The sequence below is a fragment of the Callionymus lyra genome, chromosome 2 (genome assembly GCF_982586985.1).
Source record: "Callionymus lyra chromosome 2, fCalLyr1.hap1.1, whole genome shotgun sequence".
NCBI lineage: Eukaryota > Metazoa > Chordata > Actinopteri > Syngnathiformes > Callionymidae > Callionymus > Callionymus lyra.
Genome location: NC_141819.1, coordinates 32636090 through 32656845, shown reverse-complemented (window position 1 = coordinate 32656845; position 20756 = coordinate 32636090). Strand labels below are relative to the sequence as shown.

General features: G+C 37.3%; 2 protein-coding genes across 8 annotated transcripts; both read right to left on the bottom strand.

Moving 5' to 3' along the window:
• Positions 1–802: 802 nt before the first annotated feature.
• tollip (toll interacting protein) lies at positions 803–5103 on the bottom strand. Its single transcript, XM_087784770.1, has 6 exons — positions 4942–5103; positions 3410–3559; positions 3151–3333; positions 2881–3033; positions 2651–2735; positions 803–2215 (listed from the first exon to the last, which is right to left on the bottom strand). Exons 1-6 carry the CDS (start codon positions 4972–4974, stop codon positions 1992–1994), a joined length of 828 nt encoding a protein of 275 aa, XP_087640896.1. The 5' UTR covers positions 4975–5103; the 3' UTR covers positions 803–1991.
• Positions 5104–7145: 2042 nt separating this feature from the next.
• On the bottom strand, positions 7146–20650 carry celf1 (cugbp, Elav-like family member 1). 7 transcript variants are annotated; one of them, XM_087784763.1, is made up of 16 exons: positions 20480–20650; positions 19023–19143; positions 16508–16695; positions 15990–16072; positions 15815–15863; positions 15113–15247; positions 14792–14871; positions 14538–14699; positions 14391–14460; positions 13123–13242; positions 12526–12639; positions 11823–12008; positions 11383–11403; positions 11058–11201; positions 10386–10556; positions 7146–7656 (listed from the first exon to the last, which is right to left on the bottom strand). In XM_087784763.1, the coding sequence occupies exons 2-15, from the start codon at positions 19124–19126 to the stop codon at positions 10429–10431; spliced, it is 1584 nt and encodes a 527-aa protein (XP_087640889.1). In that variant the 5' UTR covers positions 19127–19143; positions 20480–20650; the 3' UTR covers positions 7146–7656; positions 10386–10428. The 7 variants fall into 7 exon arrangements, with proteins under 7 accessions (XP_087640889.1, XP_087640888.1, XP_087640894.1 ...); XM_087784762.1 differs by having other exon boundaries at positions 7146–10556; XM_087784768.1 differs by having other exon boundaries at positions 7146–10556; positions 19023–19086.
• Positions 20651–20756: the final 106 nt, after the last annotated feature.

Sequence of the window (20756 nt, the reverse complement as noted above, 5' to 3'; positions counted from 1 at the left end):
AATGCTTGAAGACAGAAAGCAATGATCAAAGTTACTCTTTCACCTGAAACTTTGCAGCAGTTAACAAATGTGTGGCATCCTGAAGAAGCCTTGATGGATTATGTCATTAATCTAATATATTATTGTTGTTTCATGTGTGTAGATATTTCTTCCGTATGGTTCTGCAAATCTACCATTTAATTTGGATAATATTAATAGAATTGGAGAATGTATTCTTTTCTGTTTTTCCACTTGTGATGCCTCATCAAAGTCCGATGATTTGTGAGGGATATGTGTGTTTGCATTGGACTGTTTGAACCAAAAACAAATCAGCATTGAAAATCCCAGCAAGTCCTAATGTGTAGCGCTCAAAAAGAGGACAACCAGTAATGGTCGAGTTAAAAGTTGTTAAATTAACTTGAGCATATCCCCCTCAATGAACCACATACACACTGCTGCTGAATAAAATTGTTAATATCTACAATCTATTATGATTGGAAAGCCATTAAATACCATTAATAATGTTTCCAAATGATTTCCACACCAGCAGGACAACTTCAATATATTATTAATGGAAGGAAGATGAACAACAGCCTTCTGGGGCACAGCTAAGGGTACAAAGAGGGTTTTTTTTGTGTTTTTTTCCAATTGCAACATCACTATTAAAGTATTACTTACACTCTCCAAAAAGGGAAGGCCTAGAATTTCTTAATATCTGGGCTATTTTGGGTACATCAGTAGGAGTTGAGGAAGTTAAGAACAGTTACTTAGGTGTAGCTTTCATTCAAGCCAAAAAATAAAAAAATAAAACAATTCTCATGAGTACAATAATTACCACAATATTTATTTTTCATATTAAACAAAATATATGTTTGCATTAGCAACAGCTATTCAACAACAATGATCATATTCCAGGCCCATTTAAATTTCAGAACTCGTGCAGGAATCAACAGATCGCCATTGGACAGGTGACGATGGAATGTGAGTTATAGCTTCTTTTTTTTCACTCTTTTTTTTGCCTAGAGATATTACGTCATCACAGATGTCCACGGATGTCTTCTGGCTGTTCACATACAATCCTCATGTCCATATAAACATTAATCAATACTTCCAACAATAAATAATTTTAGTTTGAAGACTAAATATTTAAGAGCGATCTCTGCCATGAATGATTGTTTTCATCGGATATACATGAAAATGAGAAACTGCCCCGTTCACATCCTCTTATTTTAGAAAAACAAACATGCTCACATCAGTGAGGTTGAAACAGTGAATGGTTTAAACGGCTAAAAATAACATCAAAGTCTCATCTTAAAGCAAGTGTTTCAACAATAAATCGAGCAACAATAAAACAGGTATAAAGCAATGGTGTCATGAGAGGGCAAGGGGGGCTATATGTCGTATCTCTTTTGCTACAAGACGCCACATCTGTTCCACCAGCTTGTGAGAAGTTTCACAATCGTCCACCTACAAGACCTACCATTTTTTCGAGGTGTTAGGAGTTGGCCTCTGTTTTGCCGTCCTTTGAAAGGATCAAAACAGCAGATTGTGATTCTGTTTAGCCTTTGATACATGCAATAGCTCATAAGGTGATTTGGCAAAAAGCAAGTCTGCCTTCATAAATGCTGAAACGGAGGTTAAGTAATTATCTCTCTATCGTATAACATTAGTTGGGCTGCAATCTATTACAGAAGAGAACTGTCTGAAACAATCGAGAGTCACAAAATAACCGTTGGATGTTTTCAATAGTCGGAGAGACACTGGTTCTACGGCACATTATTGATGCGGTTTTTCATGATGCTTTTGCATTTCACACCTTGAAATGTAGTGGTGTGTGGAGGGCAGAGGCAGCAGTACATTTAGCTGAGGCATCAGACACATAGACACAGACATTTTGTTTGAATTAAGCAGTTAGGGTGGCGTGGGTGCAAGGGGTCGGCAGTTTCCCTATATATTTACGTCTAAAGTGTAAGCGTGTGTTGGCAAGTCCGTTTTTACGATGTCTCTCGAAGTTAGAGCTCCTCGGCCATCTGAAGTAGCGAGTTGATGGCGGCATCCTTGTTGCCCTGCTGTGCGTCCAGCACTGTGCGAACTACCTCCTTGTCCAAGTTTGGAAACATGTCTTGCAGAGCTTTCAGGTCCTCCTCACTGCACCCAGAGCCCTGACCCCCCACAGACTGTATACCCGCAGGAACTGTCATGGGCACCACACCCTGGTTGTAGACTGCTGGGACTCCTGGGGGCACAGAAAGACACATGCATCATTTTTTGCTCAAATTTTTTACAACACATAAAGGCTTGTCGCAAATAGGACTGGGTAAAAAACTGATTTATAACATTTTTACAATATAGATTATTAGAGCATGAGATCAACTATTTGCACGTCAGTGGCATGTTTATGTAAAGTTGAAGCTTACGAGGGTACACAGGTAAAAAAAAAAAAATCACACTGTAACTTAAACTTCCAACAACAATATTTCTGGGTCAAAAACAGAGTAACAATCACTGACTTTAACAGCTGATTTTTTTCAGGTCAACAGGGTAACGTTAAAAAACATTGAAATACAGTTTCATTACCCAAGAGCGGATTCTGACTGGAACTTAATAGTTAAATCAAAGAGAACAAACTCAACATATTTCAGAAAATCCAATAAATGGTGGAATGACTGACCTGCTACAGGGACATACCCAACTCCCTGTTGGTACACTGATGGCATCAAGATAATTGGCTGGTTCATCATCCCGGCTGGAATTGACTTACAGACAAGAAAAGAAAACATCATATTTTCTCTTGACATTAACTTGTTATATTGTACTATGCAAGGTAATTGTTTGAAAGTGGTATTTTTTTTATCTAGTCTCACTAAAGGTAGTAATTAGAGCTGTGGTTTGGTTACTTACAGCGAACGTCATAACCAGGTTGATCATGCCCTCCTTGTCATCGCCCTGTCTTCCACTGAGACTGTACCACTCGTCCACCACACTGCCCTCCCTCAGGCCCTCAGGGATGGTGACATGAGTCCAGGCTATCCGGTCATCCATGGAAAATGCTCTCTGGATCACCAATCAATGACATAGGGAAATAAAAAAAGGTATAATTCCGCAAACGTCAAAGATAGGATGGGTTAAACAAAAATAAAGATGTGTTTTAAGGGTTTGTTTTATACCAACCTCATCAAAGATCTCCAGGTAGAACGAGTCAACGCCAGGAGGAACCGTACACTGGATCACTTTGTTCCATCGTGGGTTTTTTGCTCCATTGTGGGCTGTGGGCGTCTCGTATACAGCATAACCGAGGCGGACCCTACAGTACGGATCCATCCGAGTCATGCCGTAATTCTTTGCCAGTTTCGCCTTAGAAGCAAATAAGAAGTGTGTGGGTTTTAATCCGACAGTTGTCGTGTGAAACGGATGCAGTGGAGGGCTTTACCTGAACCACCGTGATGCTGAGGCGACCCATGGTGCCTATGGAGCCACCATATTGGAGCTGCCGGGCTGCTTGAGCATCTAGCTGAACCTGCTGCTGCTGCTCATTGGGTGTTATACGCAGGAAGTCCTGCGGGAGCTCCCCAATATACACCTACATCAGAAGAGACCACAAACTTAGTTTGCCAATATCCCTCCATTACAACAATTGAGGAAGGAATCCTATCACCACATATACAACCACTGGATTCAGGAACGTACAAACATTAAGATTGATAAAAAAGCCATTAAGTTTAGCTACATCCCTTGATCTTTACTTGCGGACAGACTATAGTCATGCGAGCCATAGAACTTGTATTTTGTTTTAAAGTAAACAGTTGCTAATACTTTTTGTTGTCAAATAATGGCCTTCTTGTTGCTATTGTGTCACTCATTTGTCACATTCTTAAGTCATGTGACACTTCCCCTGCTGACAAAAATGAGGATGAGTCTATTGTTGTCTTTCCTTCTTGCATTATCGGAAACTTTGACATTTATAACAGTTGTTAAAAATTCGTTTAGAGTTTTTCAAGTGCAGGTATTTAATAATTTGCTTAACTGATTTCAATTAATCACTAAATACATCACTTCTTCGGTGATTATAAGCATTAATGTAACATTAACAAAGCATGTGTGGGATGAATGGATGGATATACTAGAGAAAGAGACTACAGCTCAATGGAGGAGGCGGGCCAATTCTGGTCACTTTGATGACTTCAAAAAATAAATAGTGCTCAGAAATTCTTGGCAGGATTAGCCAATAAACGATCATAACGACATGATCAGGATCACAGGAGGAACATGTATTAGTTAAAATACATGTATCCTCTTACACATCATCTTCTCCTTAAAACTATGAGTTTACTTCAAAATTTGAAATGTCATTATTTCTCAAAACCCAAAGGAGAGTATGGTATACCTTTATTATACCTCTTATAAGAGTGCTGAATCATCAGCTTTCTATGGGACAGTATTCACAGTCACATGACCTAGGACGTCGATAAGATACAAATAAGAGAAGGTTTCAAAAGTCTGCCTGAAGAAAAATATTGGACAAATAAAGGGGTGGAGGCGGATAATGTAATATGTTATCTTCATCCATGTCCCTACAGTCAACTTCCCATAAACGGTGTACAATGGCGAGTAACTTAAGCATTTCCACGAACAGGACGGAAAATGATTAAACCTATAAATGTATAATTTGGCGATTTTTTTTTTTTCAACTGCGTCTCAGACAGAGACGATCATCGAATCTGCGGAACAAGCACCAAAGATACAACTATCACATCAACAGTTAGCATTGGCGATTAGCCTTTTGCTTGGTTGTCAACTCCACCGAACACATTTGTTGAAATTAAGATCCACAATTGTTAACAAATGTGATCAAAACAAAGGCAGAACTTGTGTTTTGGACAGTTATTTCTGCTAGCTCCCCACAATGCTGTCAATAGAGGAAGCAGCCTGCGAAGCTAAAGGTGGCGGCGGACACAAACAAACCTGTCCCCGCTGAGTGGTGATGCTGCTGGCCATCTTCACGGAGAGATTGACGGAGATACCGGAACCTTCTTTAATCCCAGATTCCCTCACACACAGTTACACAACTCGTGTCGGTTAGATTACGTAGAATCCGCTTTAGAACGAAGAAGCAAAAAAAACGACAGCGACCCCGGAAGTGACAGCCCTTTCAACGAAACTTTATTTACAATGCTAAAATGTACAATCGGATGGTGTGAGGGACCTTAACCTGATATTATGTAAATACTTCGAAACAACAATCCTATTCATCACACAGGATAAATAAATGTAAAAATAAAATAAAACAAAAAATATTGCTCGCCAAATAAAATGTTAATTTGTTTTAGTTTCTTGCTGTTGATTTAGTTTAGAACGACTGTAGTGAACGATTCCATTTTTTTCCACAACATACAGTACCTGAAATACGTCTTACCACATATTTCCTTATTGCAAGATTGTTTACTTTTTCTTTTACACGACATCTGTGGACTGTACGCCTTTGTGCAGTTTAATTACTCATGCAATATGTGAGAACAGTACAGTTATATAATTCGTATAGAATATATTTCTGTGCGTTTGTATATATATATATATATATATATATATATATACAGATAACACCTGTCTATCAGCTAGAATTTTGACCTGTTAGTCCGCCTTTAAAAGTCCTCCTCCACTCCACTGTATTATCCTGAATCAGATGGACCTGTGTGAGGTGGTTAGCTGCATAAAGACACCTGTCCACCCCATACAATCAGTAAGACCCAAACATTCAGCATGGCTAAGAGCAAAGAGCTGTCCAAAGACACCAGAGACAAAATTGTACAACTCCACAAGGCTGGAAAGGGCTATGGAGAAATTGCCAAAAAGCTTGGTGAAAAAAGGTCCACTGTTGGAGCAATCATTAGAAAATGGAAGAAGCTAAACATGACGGTCAATCTCAATCGGAGTGGAGCCCCATGCAAGATATCACCTTGTGGGGTCTCAATGATGCTAAGAAAGGTGAGGAATCAGCCCAGAACTACACGGCAGGACTTGGTCAATGACCTGAAAAGAGCTGGGACCACCGTTTCCATGGTCACTGTTGGTAATACACTAAGACGTCATGGTTTGAAATCATGCATGGCACGGAAGGTTCCCCTGCTTAAACCAGCACATGTTAAGGCCCGTCTTAAGTTTGCCAATGACCATTTGGATGATCCAGAGGAGTCATGGGAGAAAGTTTTGTGGTCAGATGAGACCAAAATGGACCTTTTTGGTCATAATTCCACTAAGCGTGTTTGGAGGAAGAAGAATGATGCGTACCATCCCAAGAACACCACCCCTACTGTGAAGCATGGGGGTAGTAGCATCATGCTTTGGGGGTGTTTTTCTGCTCATGGGACAGGACGACTGTACTGTATTAAGGAGAGGATGACTGCAGCCATGTATTGTCAGATTTTGGGGAACAACCTCTTTCCCTCAGTCAGATCATTGAAGATGAGTCGTGGCTGGATCTTCCAACATGACAATGACCCAAAGCACACAGCCAGGAAAACCAAGGAGTGGCTTCGTAAAAAGCATATCAAGGTTCTGGAGTGGCCTAGCCAAACATGTATTTCTTATGGTTGGTATCTCTAAGTCTAGGTGCCCTGGTTGAGGAGGCTCAATGGTCAAGTCAATTTTACAATCAAATGTATTAATATAATGTTAAATTACATTCTAGTGTGTACAGGGAGCCAGTGCAGAAACACTGGAGTTATGTAATGTCACTGCCTCACTGCTGAGTTCTGGACCAGGGAGTTATTAAGATGGTAGGTGGATGCCAGTGAGGAGAGTTAGGGGAGTGTTTGAACTCATATGCCTACGCATGGTTTTTACTTAGAAACAGTTTACATGTTTTTTGACAAGGATCAAAGCTGTTATTTTTGAAGCTGGGCTGGGTTTGTGATAAACAAAAGTACTTCTGTTTCTTTAAAGGTTTAGTTAAAGGACATTTTTTAATCCAATTGTGACATAATACAACTATGTAGAACTCGTTTCTTCAAACCTGGAACAATTTATTATGATAAATATTGCACAAGTGTGTAGCTGTTTTACAATTGAAAACAAATGTTAAACAAAAAACAATATCTGCTCTGATTTATCCTGTCAAGAATCATCAAGAATGAATAATATTTCTATCGACACATGAAACGGAGACTGAGAAAATTTGGCACCAGTTTATTTATGTTAACACAAACTCGATCACATTTTGCCAAGCATTTCAGTGCAGACATGTGTGTGTATGTACGTCAAACCAATAATGGTTCAACAGTCAGTGTTACCTTCTTAAACGTCAGCATAAAATCTCCGATAGTTACCTTTTTATAAAAACAAGGTTGAACACACACGCCCACATACAAGTGAGCTGCATTCACACAAAACCACAACAAAACCTAATGACTGGGCACGTAAATGACTGCATTTCCACAAATAAATTAAGGCAAAATATATTATCGTTTCTAAATCAGACTCACTATGAAAGTGAATCAAAAGGACTTGAGCATTTCTGTCGCAGCCTCTCTTGTGCCTAGATTGGCGGCATCAACATGAGAAACAAGAAAAGAAACCTCCTGGTGAAGATTAAACACAAGGTGGAGAGTCACAGGGGTGCAGAAGACAAGGCCATGAAATGTGACGCCACAGCAACATGCAAGGAGGCAAACAGGAAGAGATCTAGAAACAACAAAAACAGAAGAAGCACAACAAAGAGACAAAACTGAGGTTAAACAAGACAATGGAACACAGACTGGACAGAAAGAAATTAAAAAATGATCCAAATTATACATGTAAAAAAAGGGAATGAGGTGGATGAAGATGTCACACATGAGTAAGTCACATGTGAGGAACACAGGGACCACATTTGTACCTAGCAAATATCCCTACAAGGTGACGCGTAAAAACCATATCATGAGATGGTTAAAACAAAAATATAAATATTTTCAGATGAGTGACGTTGTGTGTGTGCATGCGTGTGTGTTTCCCGTCAACGTTCACAGTATTATAAGTTTTCCATAGTTGCATGCCTGGACTGTAATATGGTTGTGATTCACACATGTTCTCAGGTGATTATTCAATTTGATGAGTTTTTCAGCATTTCAAGCTTCCCTGATGTAAATATGAAATATCAGATCCTTGATTGTGTAACTCATTTTTACGTTTTGGCAGATTAAGAAGTAGATTATTTAAGGATAATAATTTAATGGGGAAACAAGTAATGTTGAAATAACAAACAAATAAAACAAATTGTCTTCTGAAAATTTTATTTTTTTGCTTTCAGTAACTTGCCAACATCAACTGAGGTTCTTGTAAGCAGGCAGCTTTGTAAGTACAACCATTAAATGCCTCCACGAAACAGTCACCCCACTTTACAGGATTTCAACTGGAGTTGTAACAATTGTTTTGGTTTGTTTGTTTTTAAAAAAAATTGATATAGTTTCCTTGTTGTTGGCAAGGAAATATTTTGGTTTACAACATTTTCACTTCTTTATCCAAGACTGAACCAACTTACTCCAAGAAAGATTATCTTTCCATATGATTATTTTTCTATATCAATCAATTTTTGGTACGAATGAGAGAATGCATGTTTTCTTCCTCACTTAACACAACTAGATTGTAGTCAAAAAATAAAAACCATTTCATAGCTAAAGCCGCCTGGACACAGCTACGGCAATTTATGAAAATGTTCTTTAATTTGTTTGTGTGCTCATCATAATGAAGGACAAAAGAGTGCGTAAATAATTTTTAATCAAGCATTAAAATACTAAAACTTTGAGTGACAATATAAGATGTAAGTAAGCCTTTATCAGTGTTTTTAAATGTCATAATGCATGTCTGCTGTTTAATTACAGCAAATGCAACATGTTTTAGAATTAAAATAAACTATGATATCTGGTCTTTAGGAGGTAAAAACATTTATTAATATATAAACATGCTTCAACAAAGATGAGCTTCTATAGAGCAAAAGATGGACCTAAATACACAGCAGCAAACAGAACACACACGGAGCACACACACACCAGGAGATCACTTTGTAGACGTCTTTGGTTCAAAATAATCTCATAAATAATTTAGGCAATAAATAGTTCCCCATCACACAGGAGAAGTATAAAACCTATATAAAAATAGAAAAGGCATAATCATTTTGAAAATACATCGTATGTCTGAGTTTTGTATATAAAAAAAATATATTTCCTTTGAGCAACTTGCGCGTTTCTCTAAGCGATTTTGACATGGACATCTTATCACAGAGGAAATCCAGTGAAAGACACCGAGATACATCAACCTCCAAAGGTCAGTGGGCTGCTAACCTGAAGCTGAAGGAGTCCAATTTTGTGCCATAAGACCCGAATCTAAAATGAAAGCTTAAAACAAAACGGGCTGGATATGAACAATAACATGAGTCATCAAAATCTACAAGGTTTGGTTTTTGGCACCAAACTTCACAGTATTGAAAGTTTTGGACGCATCAGCTTATCCTTATTGCAGCAGTGCCAGAACAAAACCACCTTCAAAACACACCTTCAACTTTTTGAGGAATTAAGTCTCTTGATTATTTATGTTTGTTCATCTACCTCAAATAAAAACTTGGTACGTCAACCACTATTTTCCAACCAAAGGCTTTTAGCCATTCACTATATGCTCCGATACGATTGTCGCTCAGCTGATCTCAGTTGTAAAGGCATTCCCAGGTTACACGACGACCTCAAATAGTGACTGTAGCTTTATGTTACTTTCTTCAAACGCACTGCAACAATATGATTATGACAAAAGGTTGACAGATGATTCCAATTTTGCCTATGTAAACCCAAAATCAAATAAATACAGCTTTAAACACAGTCTACTCCACTTAATCCCGAGGAGGAAAATAATAAATATATTCACGTAAACACAGTGAGAAGAAATAGTAAGCAATTATTAAGTGAGAGGATGTGCTTAGAAAAAGTGTGTGTCAGTTTTCAAACGAATCTTGTTGACCAGTGTATTAGAAGGTAAACCCTTACACCAAACTATTCCCAGGACAATTTTGGGGGTACTAACAAATATTGGTGTTCAGCAGTGAATAAAGTGAGTTAAGGGGGAAAAATATAAAAGAAAAAAAACAGAACAAATATATTTAGGCACCTAACTGTCAATGTGTAACACAACCAAACACTTAACTTAATTTTAAATAAAGTACCACAGCAAACATTTCAACTTAAAGGAAAATACACAAGTTTCTCTTCTTTGGTGAAAAAGGAAAAAAAGTGCATCTTTCACAACAGAACACAGAAAGAATCCAGTCTGGCTATAAACATGCCTCTGTCTGGATCAGTGATAAAAAGGCAGGAGAGGCAATATCCTATAATGCACAAACATGTTCCTCAGTCTACCTTTCCAAGGCGTTCAATTCACTCTTCACTTACCACAAGTACAACCCTGCTAGCTAAGTGTTGGTGACTCGCACCCTCAGTAAGGCTTGCTGTCGTTCTTGGAGCGCTTCAGCTGCACCTTCAGCCTTTTCATGCCAATCTGGAAGCCATTCATTGACTGGATAGCTGCCTGAGAGGACACCGGGTTGTCGTAGCTCACAAAGCCTGTTCACACAAAGAGAACCAAAGATGTAATTAAGAAAAATAAGATTACTGAGATTGAGAATGTGTGCGCAAGTGTGCAGCCTACTCCCATCAGTATGTGTGAATGGCTGTCAAAAGCACTACCAAATTTCCCCTCGCGGGACTAATAAGGGATTCTAAATTGATCTTGGACCTCTTTTGTACTGTATGTGACCGTTTGTGAAAAAACTCTTTAAATAAACTGTTAACATTCAATAATTAAAAATAATAAAGAATTAGGGTGTGTAGCAAGATGTTAGCAGTCATGCAACTTAAAATGAAAATATGACAGAACAATGTCATATTTCACTATTCACAATAACTACCTTGTTTCTTTTATTGTACATACATGGGTAACAACAAAATGATTATAATGAACTACAAAATTGAAACTTCATTTAAATGTTTCTGGGGTTCAACCTTAAAAAAACCCATTCATGTTTAAGTAGCATTTAAATGAGCTTTTTCAAGCTTTAAACTTACCAAAACACTTGCTGAGGTTGGTCTGTTTGTCGATAAACACCTTAGCAGAGATGACGTTTCCAAAGGGCATAAACATCTGCAGCAAGTCCTGGTCTCCAAATTCCTGAGGGAGGTGGTAGATGAACAGATTTGCCCCTTCAGGACCTAAAACGAAAACATCACATCAACTAACTATGTTTGCATTTCTTAGCACAACTGATCATGACGAGTATCATGCTAGGAAAATGATAATTTTATAATTTATTTTATTTTTTTAATAATACATTTTATTTGTAATATAGTATGAATGTTTTCATCATGCCAGACAGACAGTGGAGTATCTTACCGGCAGTGCAAGTGTTACTGGCTGATGCAGCAGATTAAAAACAAACAGCATTTTTAGCACAAGGTGATATTGACCACAAGAAAAACACAAAACGGTGCATGACAAACACAAAACCAGCAGTGATGCTCATTCCCTTTTTATGTGGCAAAAAATACATTTACAAAATGTTCATAGATTTCTACTTGCAGTAGATTTCAGGGATTAATGTACTTTTTCTTTTTTTCAACTTCAGGCTAGTATGCTCTTCAGGAGATGACCAGAAAGTTTGGTTTAACATAGTCTCAAAGTAATATTTTGTTTAGGGAATTATGACGGTGACTAAGGTAATTAAACACTGCAAACATCTTTGGTTTAACCGCAGAAAACAGTCATTCCATCTTGCTCCATTATACAAGCTCTTATACATCAATGACAGAGTGGGACATCTTTGCACAACACACCTTCTTTCTGGCTGCCGGCGGCAGAGACGCTCTGCTGAGACAACAGGCTCTGGTTGTAGAGACTAGGCAGGGCAGCGGCTGCATACTGTTGGATGCCTGAGTAAGCCTGGCTCAGTGCCTCCATGGTGTTTCCTGAACTGTTGGACAAATTGGCGGAGCCCAGGCTGCCGTTTAGAGCTGCCATACCTGTAAAATTTAGAAAAACATGGTATTAAAACCCCCAGAAAATCCCAAACAACTACATCATCCCGTGATGATATAAATGATGGGTTATTCCCCAAGTACTCAGATAATAATAAATAAAATAATGTTATTTAAAGGGCAACTAACATGATTAGAGTGTCTCATAAATTGATCTTGGACCTCTCTCTTGTACTCATTAGTATGAGTCAGTTTGTACAAAACTCTTAATGGAAATATTTACTAGGAAAATGTGCCTGAGAAAGCTTCGGTTTTCCAGAGAGAAATATTATTTATCCTAACCACACACACTTTTACAATCGGTCAATTGTATCAAGCATCAAGGAATGTCACAGCGCATCAATAAATTCTCCACCACCAAGGTCCCCTGTCAGGAAAAGGCTTGAATATAAGTTTTACGTATAAAAATAAGAGTTTATTGATGCTAAAAAAAATTTATAGTTAATTGCTAGCACCAGGTTGTTCCATCATTACACATTGAAGCATTGTTTAGGAAGAATACCTGCAAGGGATCCCATGTTTAGACCACCTCCAGTCCCAGACGCCAGAGACTGCAGGGTTCCCAAGGAAGCCATGGGGTTCACAGAGGACGTGTTGCTAGAATTTGGCGAAGAGCCTGCAAAAGTAATAGCTTACTTTTATCGTCAACCATCAAGTCTTCACTTACAGATGTTTAATTGCTCTTCACACTATGGACATTAAGTTGGAATGAATATAAGTAAATGTAACTTACGAATATATGTGCCTTACGAGAATGCAAATGAAATAGAGCAAAGAAAATTAAAAAAATTAAAAAACTTCAACACAACTGACCCCCTTTCATACACGGCATAAACCACATCAGTGTAATTATGATTGGAAAGAGTAAGATGTGTGCATACAATGTATTTAAATGGGAATAAATACCAGTAAAGGAGCGTTCACTTTTGCACACTTAATTTGATGGCAGACAAGACCAACTTATCAGTTACAAAAAGTGAAATAGCACTAAATTCCACATATTTTTTATAAGGTAATTTAAGTAAATCTTAACTAGGTCTCCATCCTAATACACTGCATCTGTGAAATGAAAAATATCATTTGTTTATTCTTTGTTTACCTGAACTGGTTAATGCACTAAGAGGACTACTTGATGTGGTCATGGCGTTGGTGCCTGAGGATGTGGATTGCGTGGCAGTTGCTGCTGCTAATGCCGCCAGGTTCTGCATTGCATTAAGACCTAAGGAGAAATGCATAAACTCAGGACAAAAGCGTGTCTTATTTTAAATTTACATATTCAACTTGTCAGCTTTACTTCTAATACTTTTAAGTTAATTCTATTAACAACATTAAATGTGCTCTTGAACATCCTGGAGATTAATCTAATATAAGCTTATGAGTTGATAATAATATAAGTAATAATAATAAATGTAGATTATGTAAAAGAATCATGAGATGCACTAACTTACTACCATTAATCAATCAACCTAGATTTCTGTGTTTTTATCCATTCAGAATGCATACGCCAGCATACTCCATTTTCAGTGTTAAAAAGATAGTTTCGTTATTTATAGATTGTTTCCTCTAAGCGAATTACTTGATGCAGGTGTGAATCTTTGCTTGTCATACGTAATCCAATTTCTTAAAATCCTCCTAATCATTTACAATGAATACTAATATGATATCCAAGAGGTTCAAAAGCGAGTCAACTGGACTGTGTAGTGATAAGACGTTTTGGCAGCTCATCTGAATAAGCTTCTTCAATTCCTGCTCAGATGAGCTGCGAAACTTCTTCCTAGAAACTACACAGTCTAGTTGACTTGCTTTTCAACCTCTTGGATAACCATGACCTGGATTAATGAGAACCTTCACGGACACACTTATGTGATAGTGAACCAGAAACCATTTTAAAGTCAATGCATTATATGAGGTTCAAAAAGATTTACATATTTCAACTTTTGGACAGGCTGTTTTTTAGCAAGCTGAGGCTTAAATTGTGCACAATTTATTTGTAAACTTCCAAAGAGAGGAAATAGATTTAAAAGATAAAGTATTTGTCAAATACAGTTAGTATACACTACTTTACAATAAAATGAAATTTGATTCCGTCCGGAACTCTGACTTTGTTTGCCTCTCACATTATTGAGCTTGACATGTCTGCTTTAAAGCCTTGATGTCAGCATTGTTTTTCAGACTTGGATTACTGTAAAGTGGTTGTTGGTCTGAAGAAAAATCGTTTTTGTCAAGGTTACCACAGTAAACTTAACACGCTCATGTAGTTATTGTACAAATACCCATCCTGACTGGAAATGTAATACTAACCATTCCCACACTTAATAAATCCAAGCACTTTTAAAACATAATATACAATTAGAAAAGTATGTTTACCGGATACCGGGTGGAGGTTATTGAGTGAATTTCCAGTGGAGGCTGACTGTTGAAGCAACTGTAAATAAAGCTGCAGAAAAAGTATTATTCATCCAAATGCAAAAACATGCTGCTTTTGCTTTGACGCAAAACCAAACACAAACTTACTGCTAAATACTGTGGCCCTAAACTGCTCAGTCCTGTCAGGTTTCCCCACATGGATGCAGCACTGAGTTGCTGCATCTGCTGCTGCAGCTGGAGAGCCATTCTTTTCTGCTCCTTGTCCTTTTGAGTATCTGCAAACTTCACCACGATGGGTGATGAGCATCCCTATAAACCAGCACCAGAGATGATTTACTTAGTAAGTTGCAAACTATGGGTGTGGAACCTTTCCCTGTTATGATTTCTGATGTTGAATTTACCTCCATAGTTTGTGATTGGTGCATGGACTTGATTGCAGACTGTGCCATTTGTCTGGCAGTATATGTTACAAATGCACAACCTGAAAAATGAATGTTATTTACATGGTTATTCCTCTTAAAACTGTTTAAAATAACATTATGGACTAAAAGTTTTATCTTAAATAATACAGATTTAAAATAGAATATAGATAAATGTATGCCAGTTGGTTTAAAGAACAGACCTAATGTCTACTCTTAAATTGGTTTGATTTTATTAAAGATGATACTTTACATTTAAAGCAAAAACAATTTACATCCTCTACAGAAACATGAGCATTTTACCTCTGCTGAGACCATCCGGGCCTCTGAGTATCCGACACTCCTCTATCTGTCCGTATGGAGAGAACATCAGTCGAATGTCGTTCTCATTACACTTCTTCGAGATCATTCCTATAAAAAGCTTTCTGTCTTCCACAGCTGCGGTAAAAACAAACGTTACATTTATTGATTGATGGAACAGTTACTGCTAACTAGATTTGTTTTAAACAAATTTAGCATTTTCACTTCAGTCCAGCTCTAACATGATATTTATTTCATGATTTATATTTCAATAAAGTGTTAAAAATAATCATTTTTATTTTACAATTAACATGCAAATATTCACAGCAGTGTTCACTTTTGTGTTGCAATTAAACCAGCCGCTAGATAGCAGTAGTCATTACATCATCCGCAGCTAAAGGAACAAGGAAATACCGAAAGTTCCAGATGATGACTGATGATACAGTCGACCAGCAACTTTTTAAAGCTGTTGTTTGGGCACATTTTGGTTTCAAAACATATGAAACCAAATTGCTGAAACGCAGGAATCAAATACTCTGAAAATACTACAAATATATCCTTGTTTTTACAGTACCGCAAAATATTGCAATCTATCAAATTGCTGGCTCAGTATCGTGATATGCATCATATCGCCAGATTTATGCCAATACACAGAGCTGGTAGTCATTGTTAGTACTAAGAAAGAGGGGATAAATGGGGTTATACCATTGTTTTTCTCACTGTCAGCTGGCTTCATCTGGATTGGATGGTGCATCTGATTGAAACACATGAGAACATGTACACTCACTGACAGAGACAAATGATGACAGAAAAAGGTGAACAATTGCATACTTATTTGACTAGATTTGTAAAGCATATAGAATGTGGTAGAGTCACCTACCCCTGGTAGAATTTTCATGTTGTGCAAAGCGTTCTGTGCCTCAAGTGCCGATTTACGTGTGTAATATGTGATAAAACAGCAGCCTGCAGGGAAATAAAACCATAAGTATGTACAATAATACTGGTAGTTTTTACCATCTTGAAAATAACCCTCGACTGTATAATGCCATTAAAAACATCAATTAATAAAATGAGGCAGAAACAGGGAAAAACGTTTGTGCTGAGTTAAGCAAACATTAGTAACCCTGTGACTAATATGAATTCAAATTAAAATCATTCCACAACACTATGAAGTTTTATCCATCAAATATTTAAATAATGTAAAAAAAACAAAAAAAACAGCCGTGACTCCGGGACAGTAATGTATTCCCAATACGATCAGCTACATTTCCTGAAAGCTTCATTTAAGTATATTTTGTAAATATTGTGTTACTCTGCTAGTTAGCAATGCATAGTAAGACGGGCAAACAGATAATGCACATGATCAAATAAGTTTGGGAGTGCAAGTATATTACTAACCTTTGCTTTGTGGAGGGTTCTGACTGCGGTCTCTTAGGACATTTATTTCATATACAGCTCCAAATGGTTCAAAAAGCTCACGAAGCTGGTCTTCAGACCAAGACCGTGGGATCTGGCCCACAAACATTTTAATGGTATCCACATCTGGTTGGTCAGGGTGGTCCAGTGACCCGTTCATCTTCTTTCCACTAAACAGAAAAAACAAGATATGAAACAGTTGGGTTTTACTATGACTTTTTTAAAAAGTTTTTACAACCACCATTTATTTCTGACAGAGAGAACTTCCATCAGTCAGGGTCTGTTATACGATTTCCTATACTTGCCTGAGGTGGCTCTACTCTGCATTAAGAAAGAAAACAATGATGTTTCTGACCATTATTAAGAGCCACTTAAAAAGTTCTGCTCAGTTTCAAAGAAACATGTTTTTTAGAAATCCATCCCAGTCAATGAATGAGGTTTCAGTTTAGCTGCAAGTCATTAAACAAGTTAAACACTTCCGTCAGCTGCTCTGTATGTTTTGTTTTTGTAGAGTTTAACACTGGTGCAGACCCGTGATAATGTGTTTATAACATCTTAAGCCAGGGTTTGTCCTCAGGATGCCTCTGTAAATGTATGAGACAAAAGCTTATAATCCGTTGATACATAGCTACCTGACCATGCCATGTTCAACATGTGACTTAATGCATGTAGACAACCTACAGGCAAAAATTGTGTGACCCCATTATAATGATGATGATGTTAAATGCAAGTACATTTTCGCAATATAACATCTACAGGATCGTTCTGGACAAACTTTCCAAAAGGCAACAGGTATCAAAAAAATATAAATGTTCATCCCTCCTTTCTGCATTTATATAAATCAGTGTCAGCTCATTCTTACTTCCTACACAATGCATTATGTTGCAGCAACTATACCAGCAAACAAGCCGAGTTCTCAGGTTGTGAAATGAGGAGGAGGACAAATCAAATTACTTTTCCGATGCATAGCCTGTCATTTGTGTTTCTAATTTGGTCTTAAAATGACAGCAACTTACACACACAAGATACATACATGTTTTTCTGAACCTTATACGGTACAATAATTCAAGATTTAAAATTATGGACTAAGAACATAGAATGTCTAATAACCAACCAATAAGAAATTTAAACAGAGAAGAGACGGTCTCAAAAATATTTAACAACTATGCGTTTTCTTTGCATTGAAACTATTCCAATCAAAAACATAAGCATTGAAACTATTGTGGCAAAGTAGTTACTTACACAGAACTAGAATTCAAAGAACAATGGTCCACCATCATTTCAGGCAGGAAATCCAGTTTAAAAGAAGCCATGAGGCTAAGAATTTGTCTCTTTTTTTTCAAACAGACAAAAAAAAAATCAGATGAATAAAATAAACTCCAGAAAGTATTCTTGACAAGTCCTTGGAAGGATGAAAGTTGAGGCACAAGAGAAACAAACGTTGGGCTGCAACAAATCAATCCACATGGAGGATCGGTAGACTGGACGTAAGGCCCATTAAGAGAAAAAAAAAAAGAAACACCTTGGTTGAAGATGCAATAAGAAAGACCAACAAACAAAAAGCGACAGGCCTTTGAGTCGGCTCTACAGGTTCTGGGACTAGGACCAATCACTGCATCGAAACAGGGGTTCTGGGATCCCTGGGGCTGGAGTATGGGCAGTTTTAGGTCCCACAATCAAATTGCTGATGACCCATGGTCTTTGTGAGAATTTCTCCTAGCCCAGCAGATACAGCTGCAGCGTCAGATAAACACCGTGTCAGATTGATGGTGATAAGGGCCAATGCACAGAGGGTATGAGAGAGTGAGTGAATAGCAGTCAACGGTCGGTGGCTAATCCCTGGACTAGTCACACAGTAGGGCTAACAAATAAGTTCCGGCCTGAAGGGATAGCATTGTTTGCCTCATTGTCCTACTCACAGGAGGTTTATGTATTATCTAGTGGCTGGGGAAACATCCCAAATGTCAGATGACGTTGTTTATCAACTAAATTGAATAAAAGATACAACCTTATACAAGAAGAAGAGAAGATTATTGTTCTTGTTCTGTATTGCTGTGTGCTGGCTGGAAAAACATTTCCCGAAAGAACCCTCCAGAGGGATCAATAACATGTTTTATCTATCTATCTATCTATCTGTCTATACTAGATATGGTTTAGAAAATGCATACATACAGTGGGTTTTGTAGCTATCTGATATTTCATTAAAGCCTACTTAACAAGGTAAATATTTGACTATAAGACTAAAATAAACTAGTGCACAACAAAAGACTTGTGTTTGACTTAAATTAACAATTGATGACTCAAATACAAAAGGTACTCAGACGTAAATGATTCCTAAGGCACAGAAAAATTCAATATTCAACCTTGTGGTTAACACGTTGTTTGACTTCAAATACCTATTGTTTTTACTCTCACTGGTTTAGAGGATATACAATTAATTATTGAACAACCCAAGCCACCAAAAAAGCAGAATTTTGCATTTTAAAAGGTTACTTACCCCCCTATTACCAAACTGTAGTCCTCTGAGAGAGAAGCCAGAGGTATTGTCTGTACAGTCTGCTCTGGAGAAACACAGAGGGGTTCAGGGTCCAGGCAATCCATCCAGGGTCTTGATACTACTATTAAACATAGAGACAGAGACCATGTACAGCAAAGACAGACACACAGATACAATTACAAATACACAAGAATTTTGAACAAAAAAACCTCTTTAACATAGAAGGACACTGAAACAACAATAACTTCCAAAAGTAGACATTTCTAAAGGAAAGAGTAAAATATGTCCAAGACCAGAACATAGAGACAATAAGTTAGCAAAATAAAGCTATCAAGCAATGTGTATTTTTTAATTGCATATGTGTGTGATGAATAAAATCAACACCGTCAGAATCCAAAATTTAATTGTTATTTTCCACTCACAAAGGGGAAACAACCCTTTTAGTTTGAAATTTAAAATGTTCTCATACAAATTATTTTTACTTCCCAAAAGAACTTGGGCAATAGAAAAGGGTTAAAGGGGGGAACATAAATATTTTAGTTATTCTTCCAGTTAATTCCAGAGTACTTTATAATAATATGTAAATAGATACTTTCGCATTTCCCCACTTATTTAGTGGTTAGGTCAGGAAATTACTCCAATCATAGTGGTTTAAATTGTATCAAACAAATATTGTCGATATACAAATGACTTGTGTTTCTAGTGGAATAATAAATGGAAAATGTGTAAAGATGAATTAGAACCAATCTAAAAGTGAGGCTATTTATAATGAAATGTTAATCTTATTTTATATACATTGTATATATAAATTGAGCAGTCAGAAGGTGCAATGTAATATAAAACTAAATTTTGTTCACAACATTTTTCCTAAGGTGCCTGTACATATTTCAGGGGGAAATCATTTAAATGGACCTAAATAATTCCAAGAGGCAACATTAAACATAAAACAACAAAAGGAGAAAACTTTAACATAAGACAAAAATAAAGACTATAAAAGAAAAATACATCAATTAGATATATAAAATACATCAATTAGATATATAGACAAATACAGGTAGTTGCCATGCACATCCAATCCTTGCTTTAGAATTAAACACGAGCGAAGGCAGTCTGTTTAATTCTAAATAATTGTTTACTAACTTACTTGGAAACACTGATATTATTTTTAACATGTAGTTTGAAACGTTAATAGCCAACTCTGAGGAACATATGAGTGGGTGGAGATGCACGAATAAACCGGGTAGTTGTTGACTTCAAATAACCACCGGTAAGAAATTCCAATATTGCTTTAACGATTAACTCTTCTGGTAAAAGACAGCAGAAAGAACCCAAACATAAGCTGGCGAACGATGCGAGTTAAAACTGTCACACAAGTGTCTCGACAAGTCACAGCCCTACGTCACAGTGACGTTAGTTAGCTTCAGCTGCATTTGGTAACTCAAAAATAACCAACTTACCCTTTGCTTACACGCCACACCTATTGAGGATTGTGACTAAATGTGTGCTTCTTAACAGATACGTTTCTTTTTAATTTGTCGACAGTTTTGCACTCACGATACGTCAGAGTTAGATAAGAAGTTGTCATCCAGAGATATACTGCTCTCCCACTTTAGACGTTTGCTAGCAGTCACTGGGCTAAAATGGCAGTCTCATCGCTCGGGCCGCTCCATTAGACACTTATTGAGGGGGGGAGTAAACACCAGAATTGGAAAGCGAAAATTAATTCTCAAGATT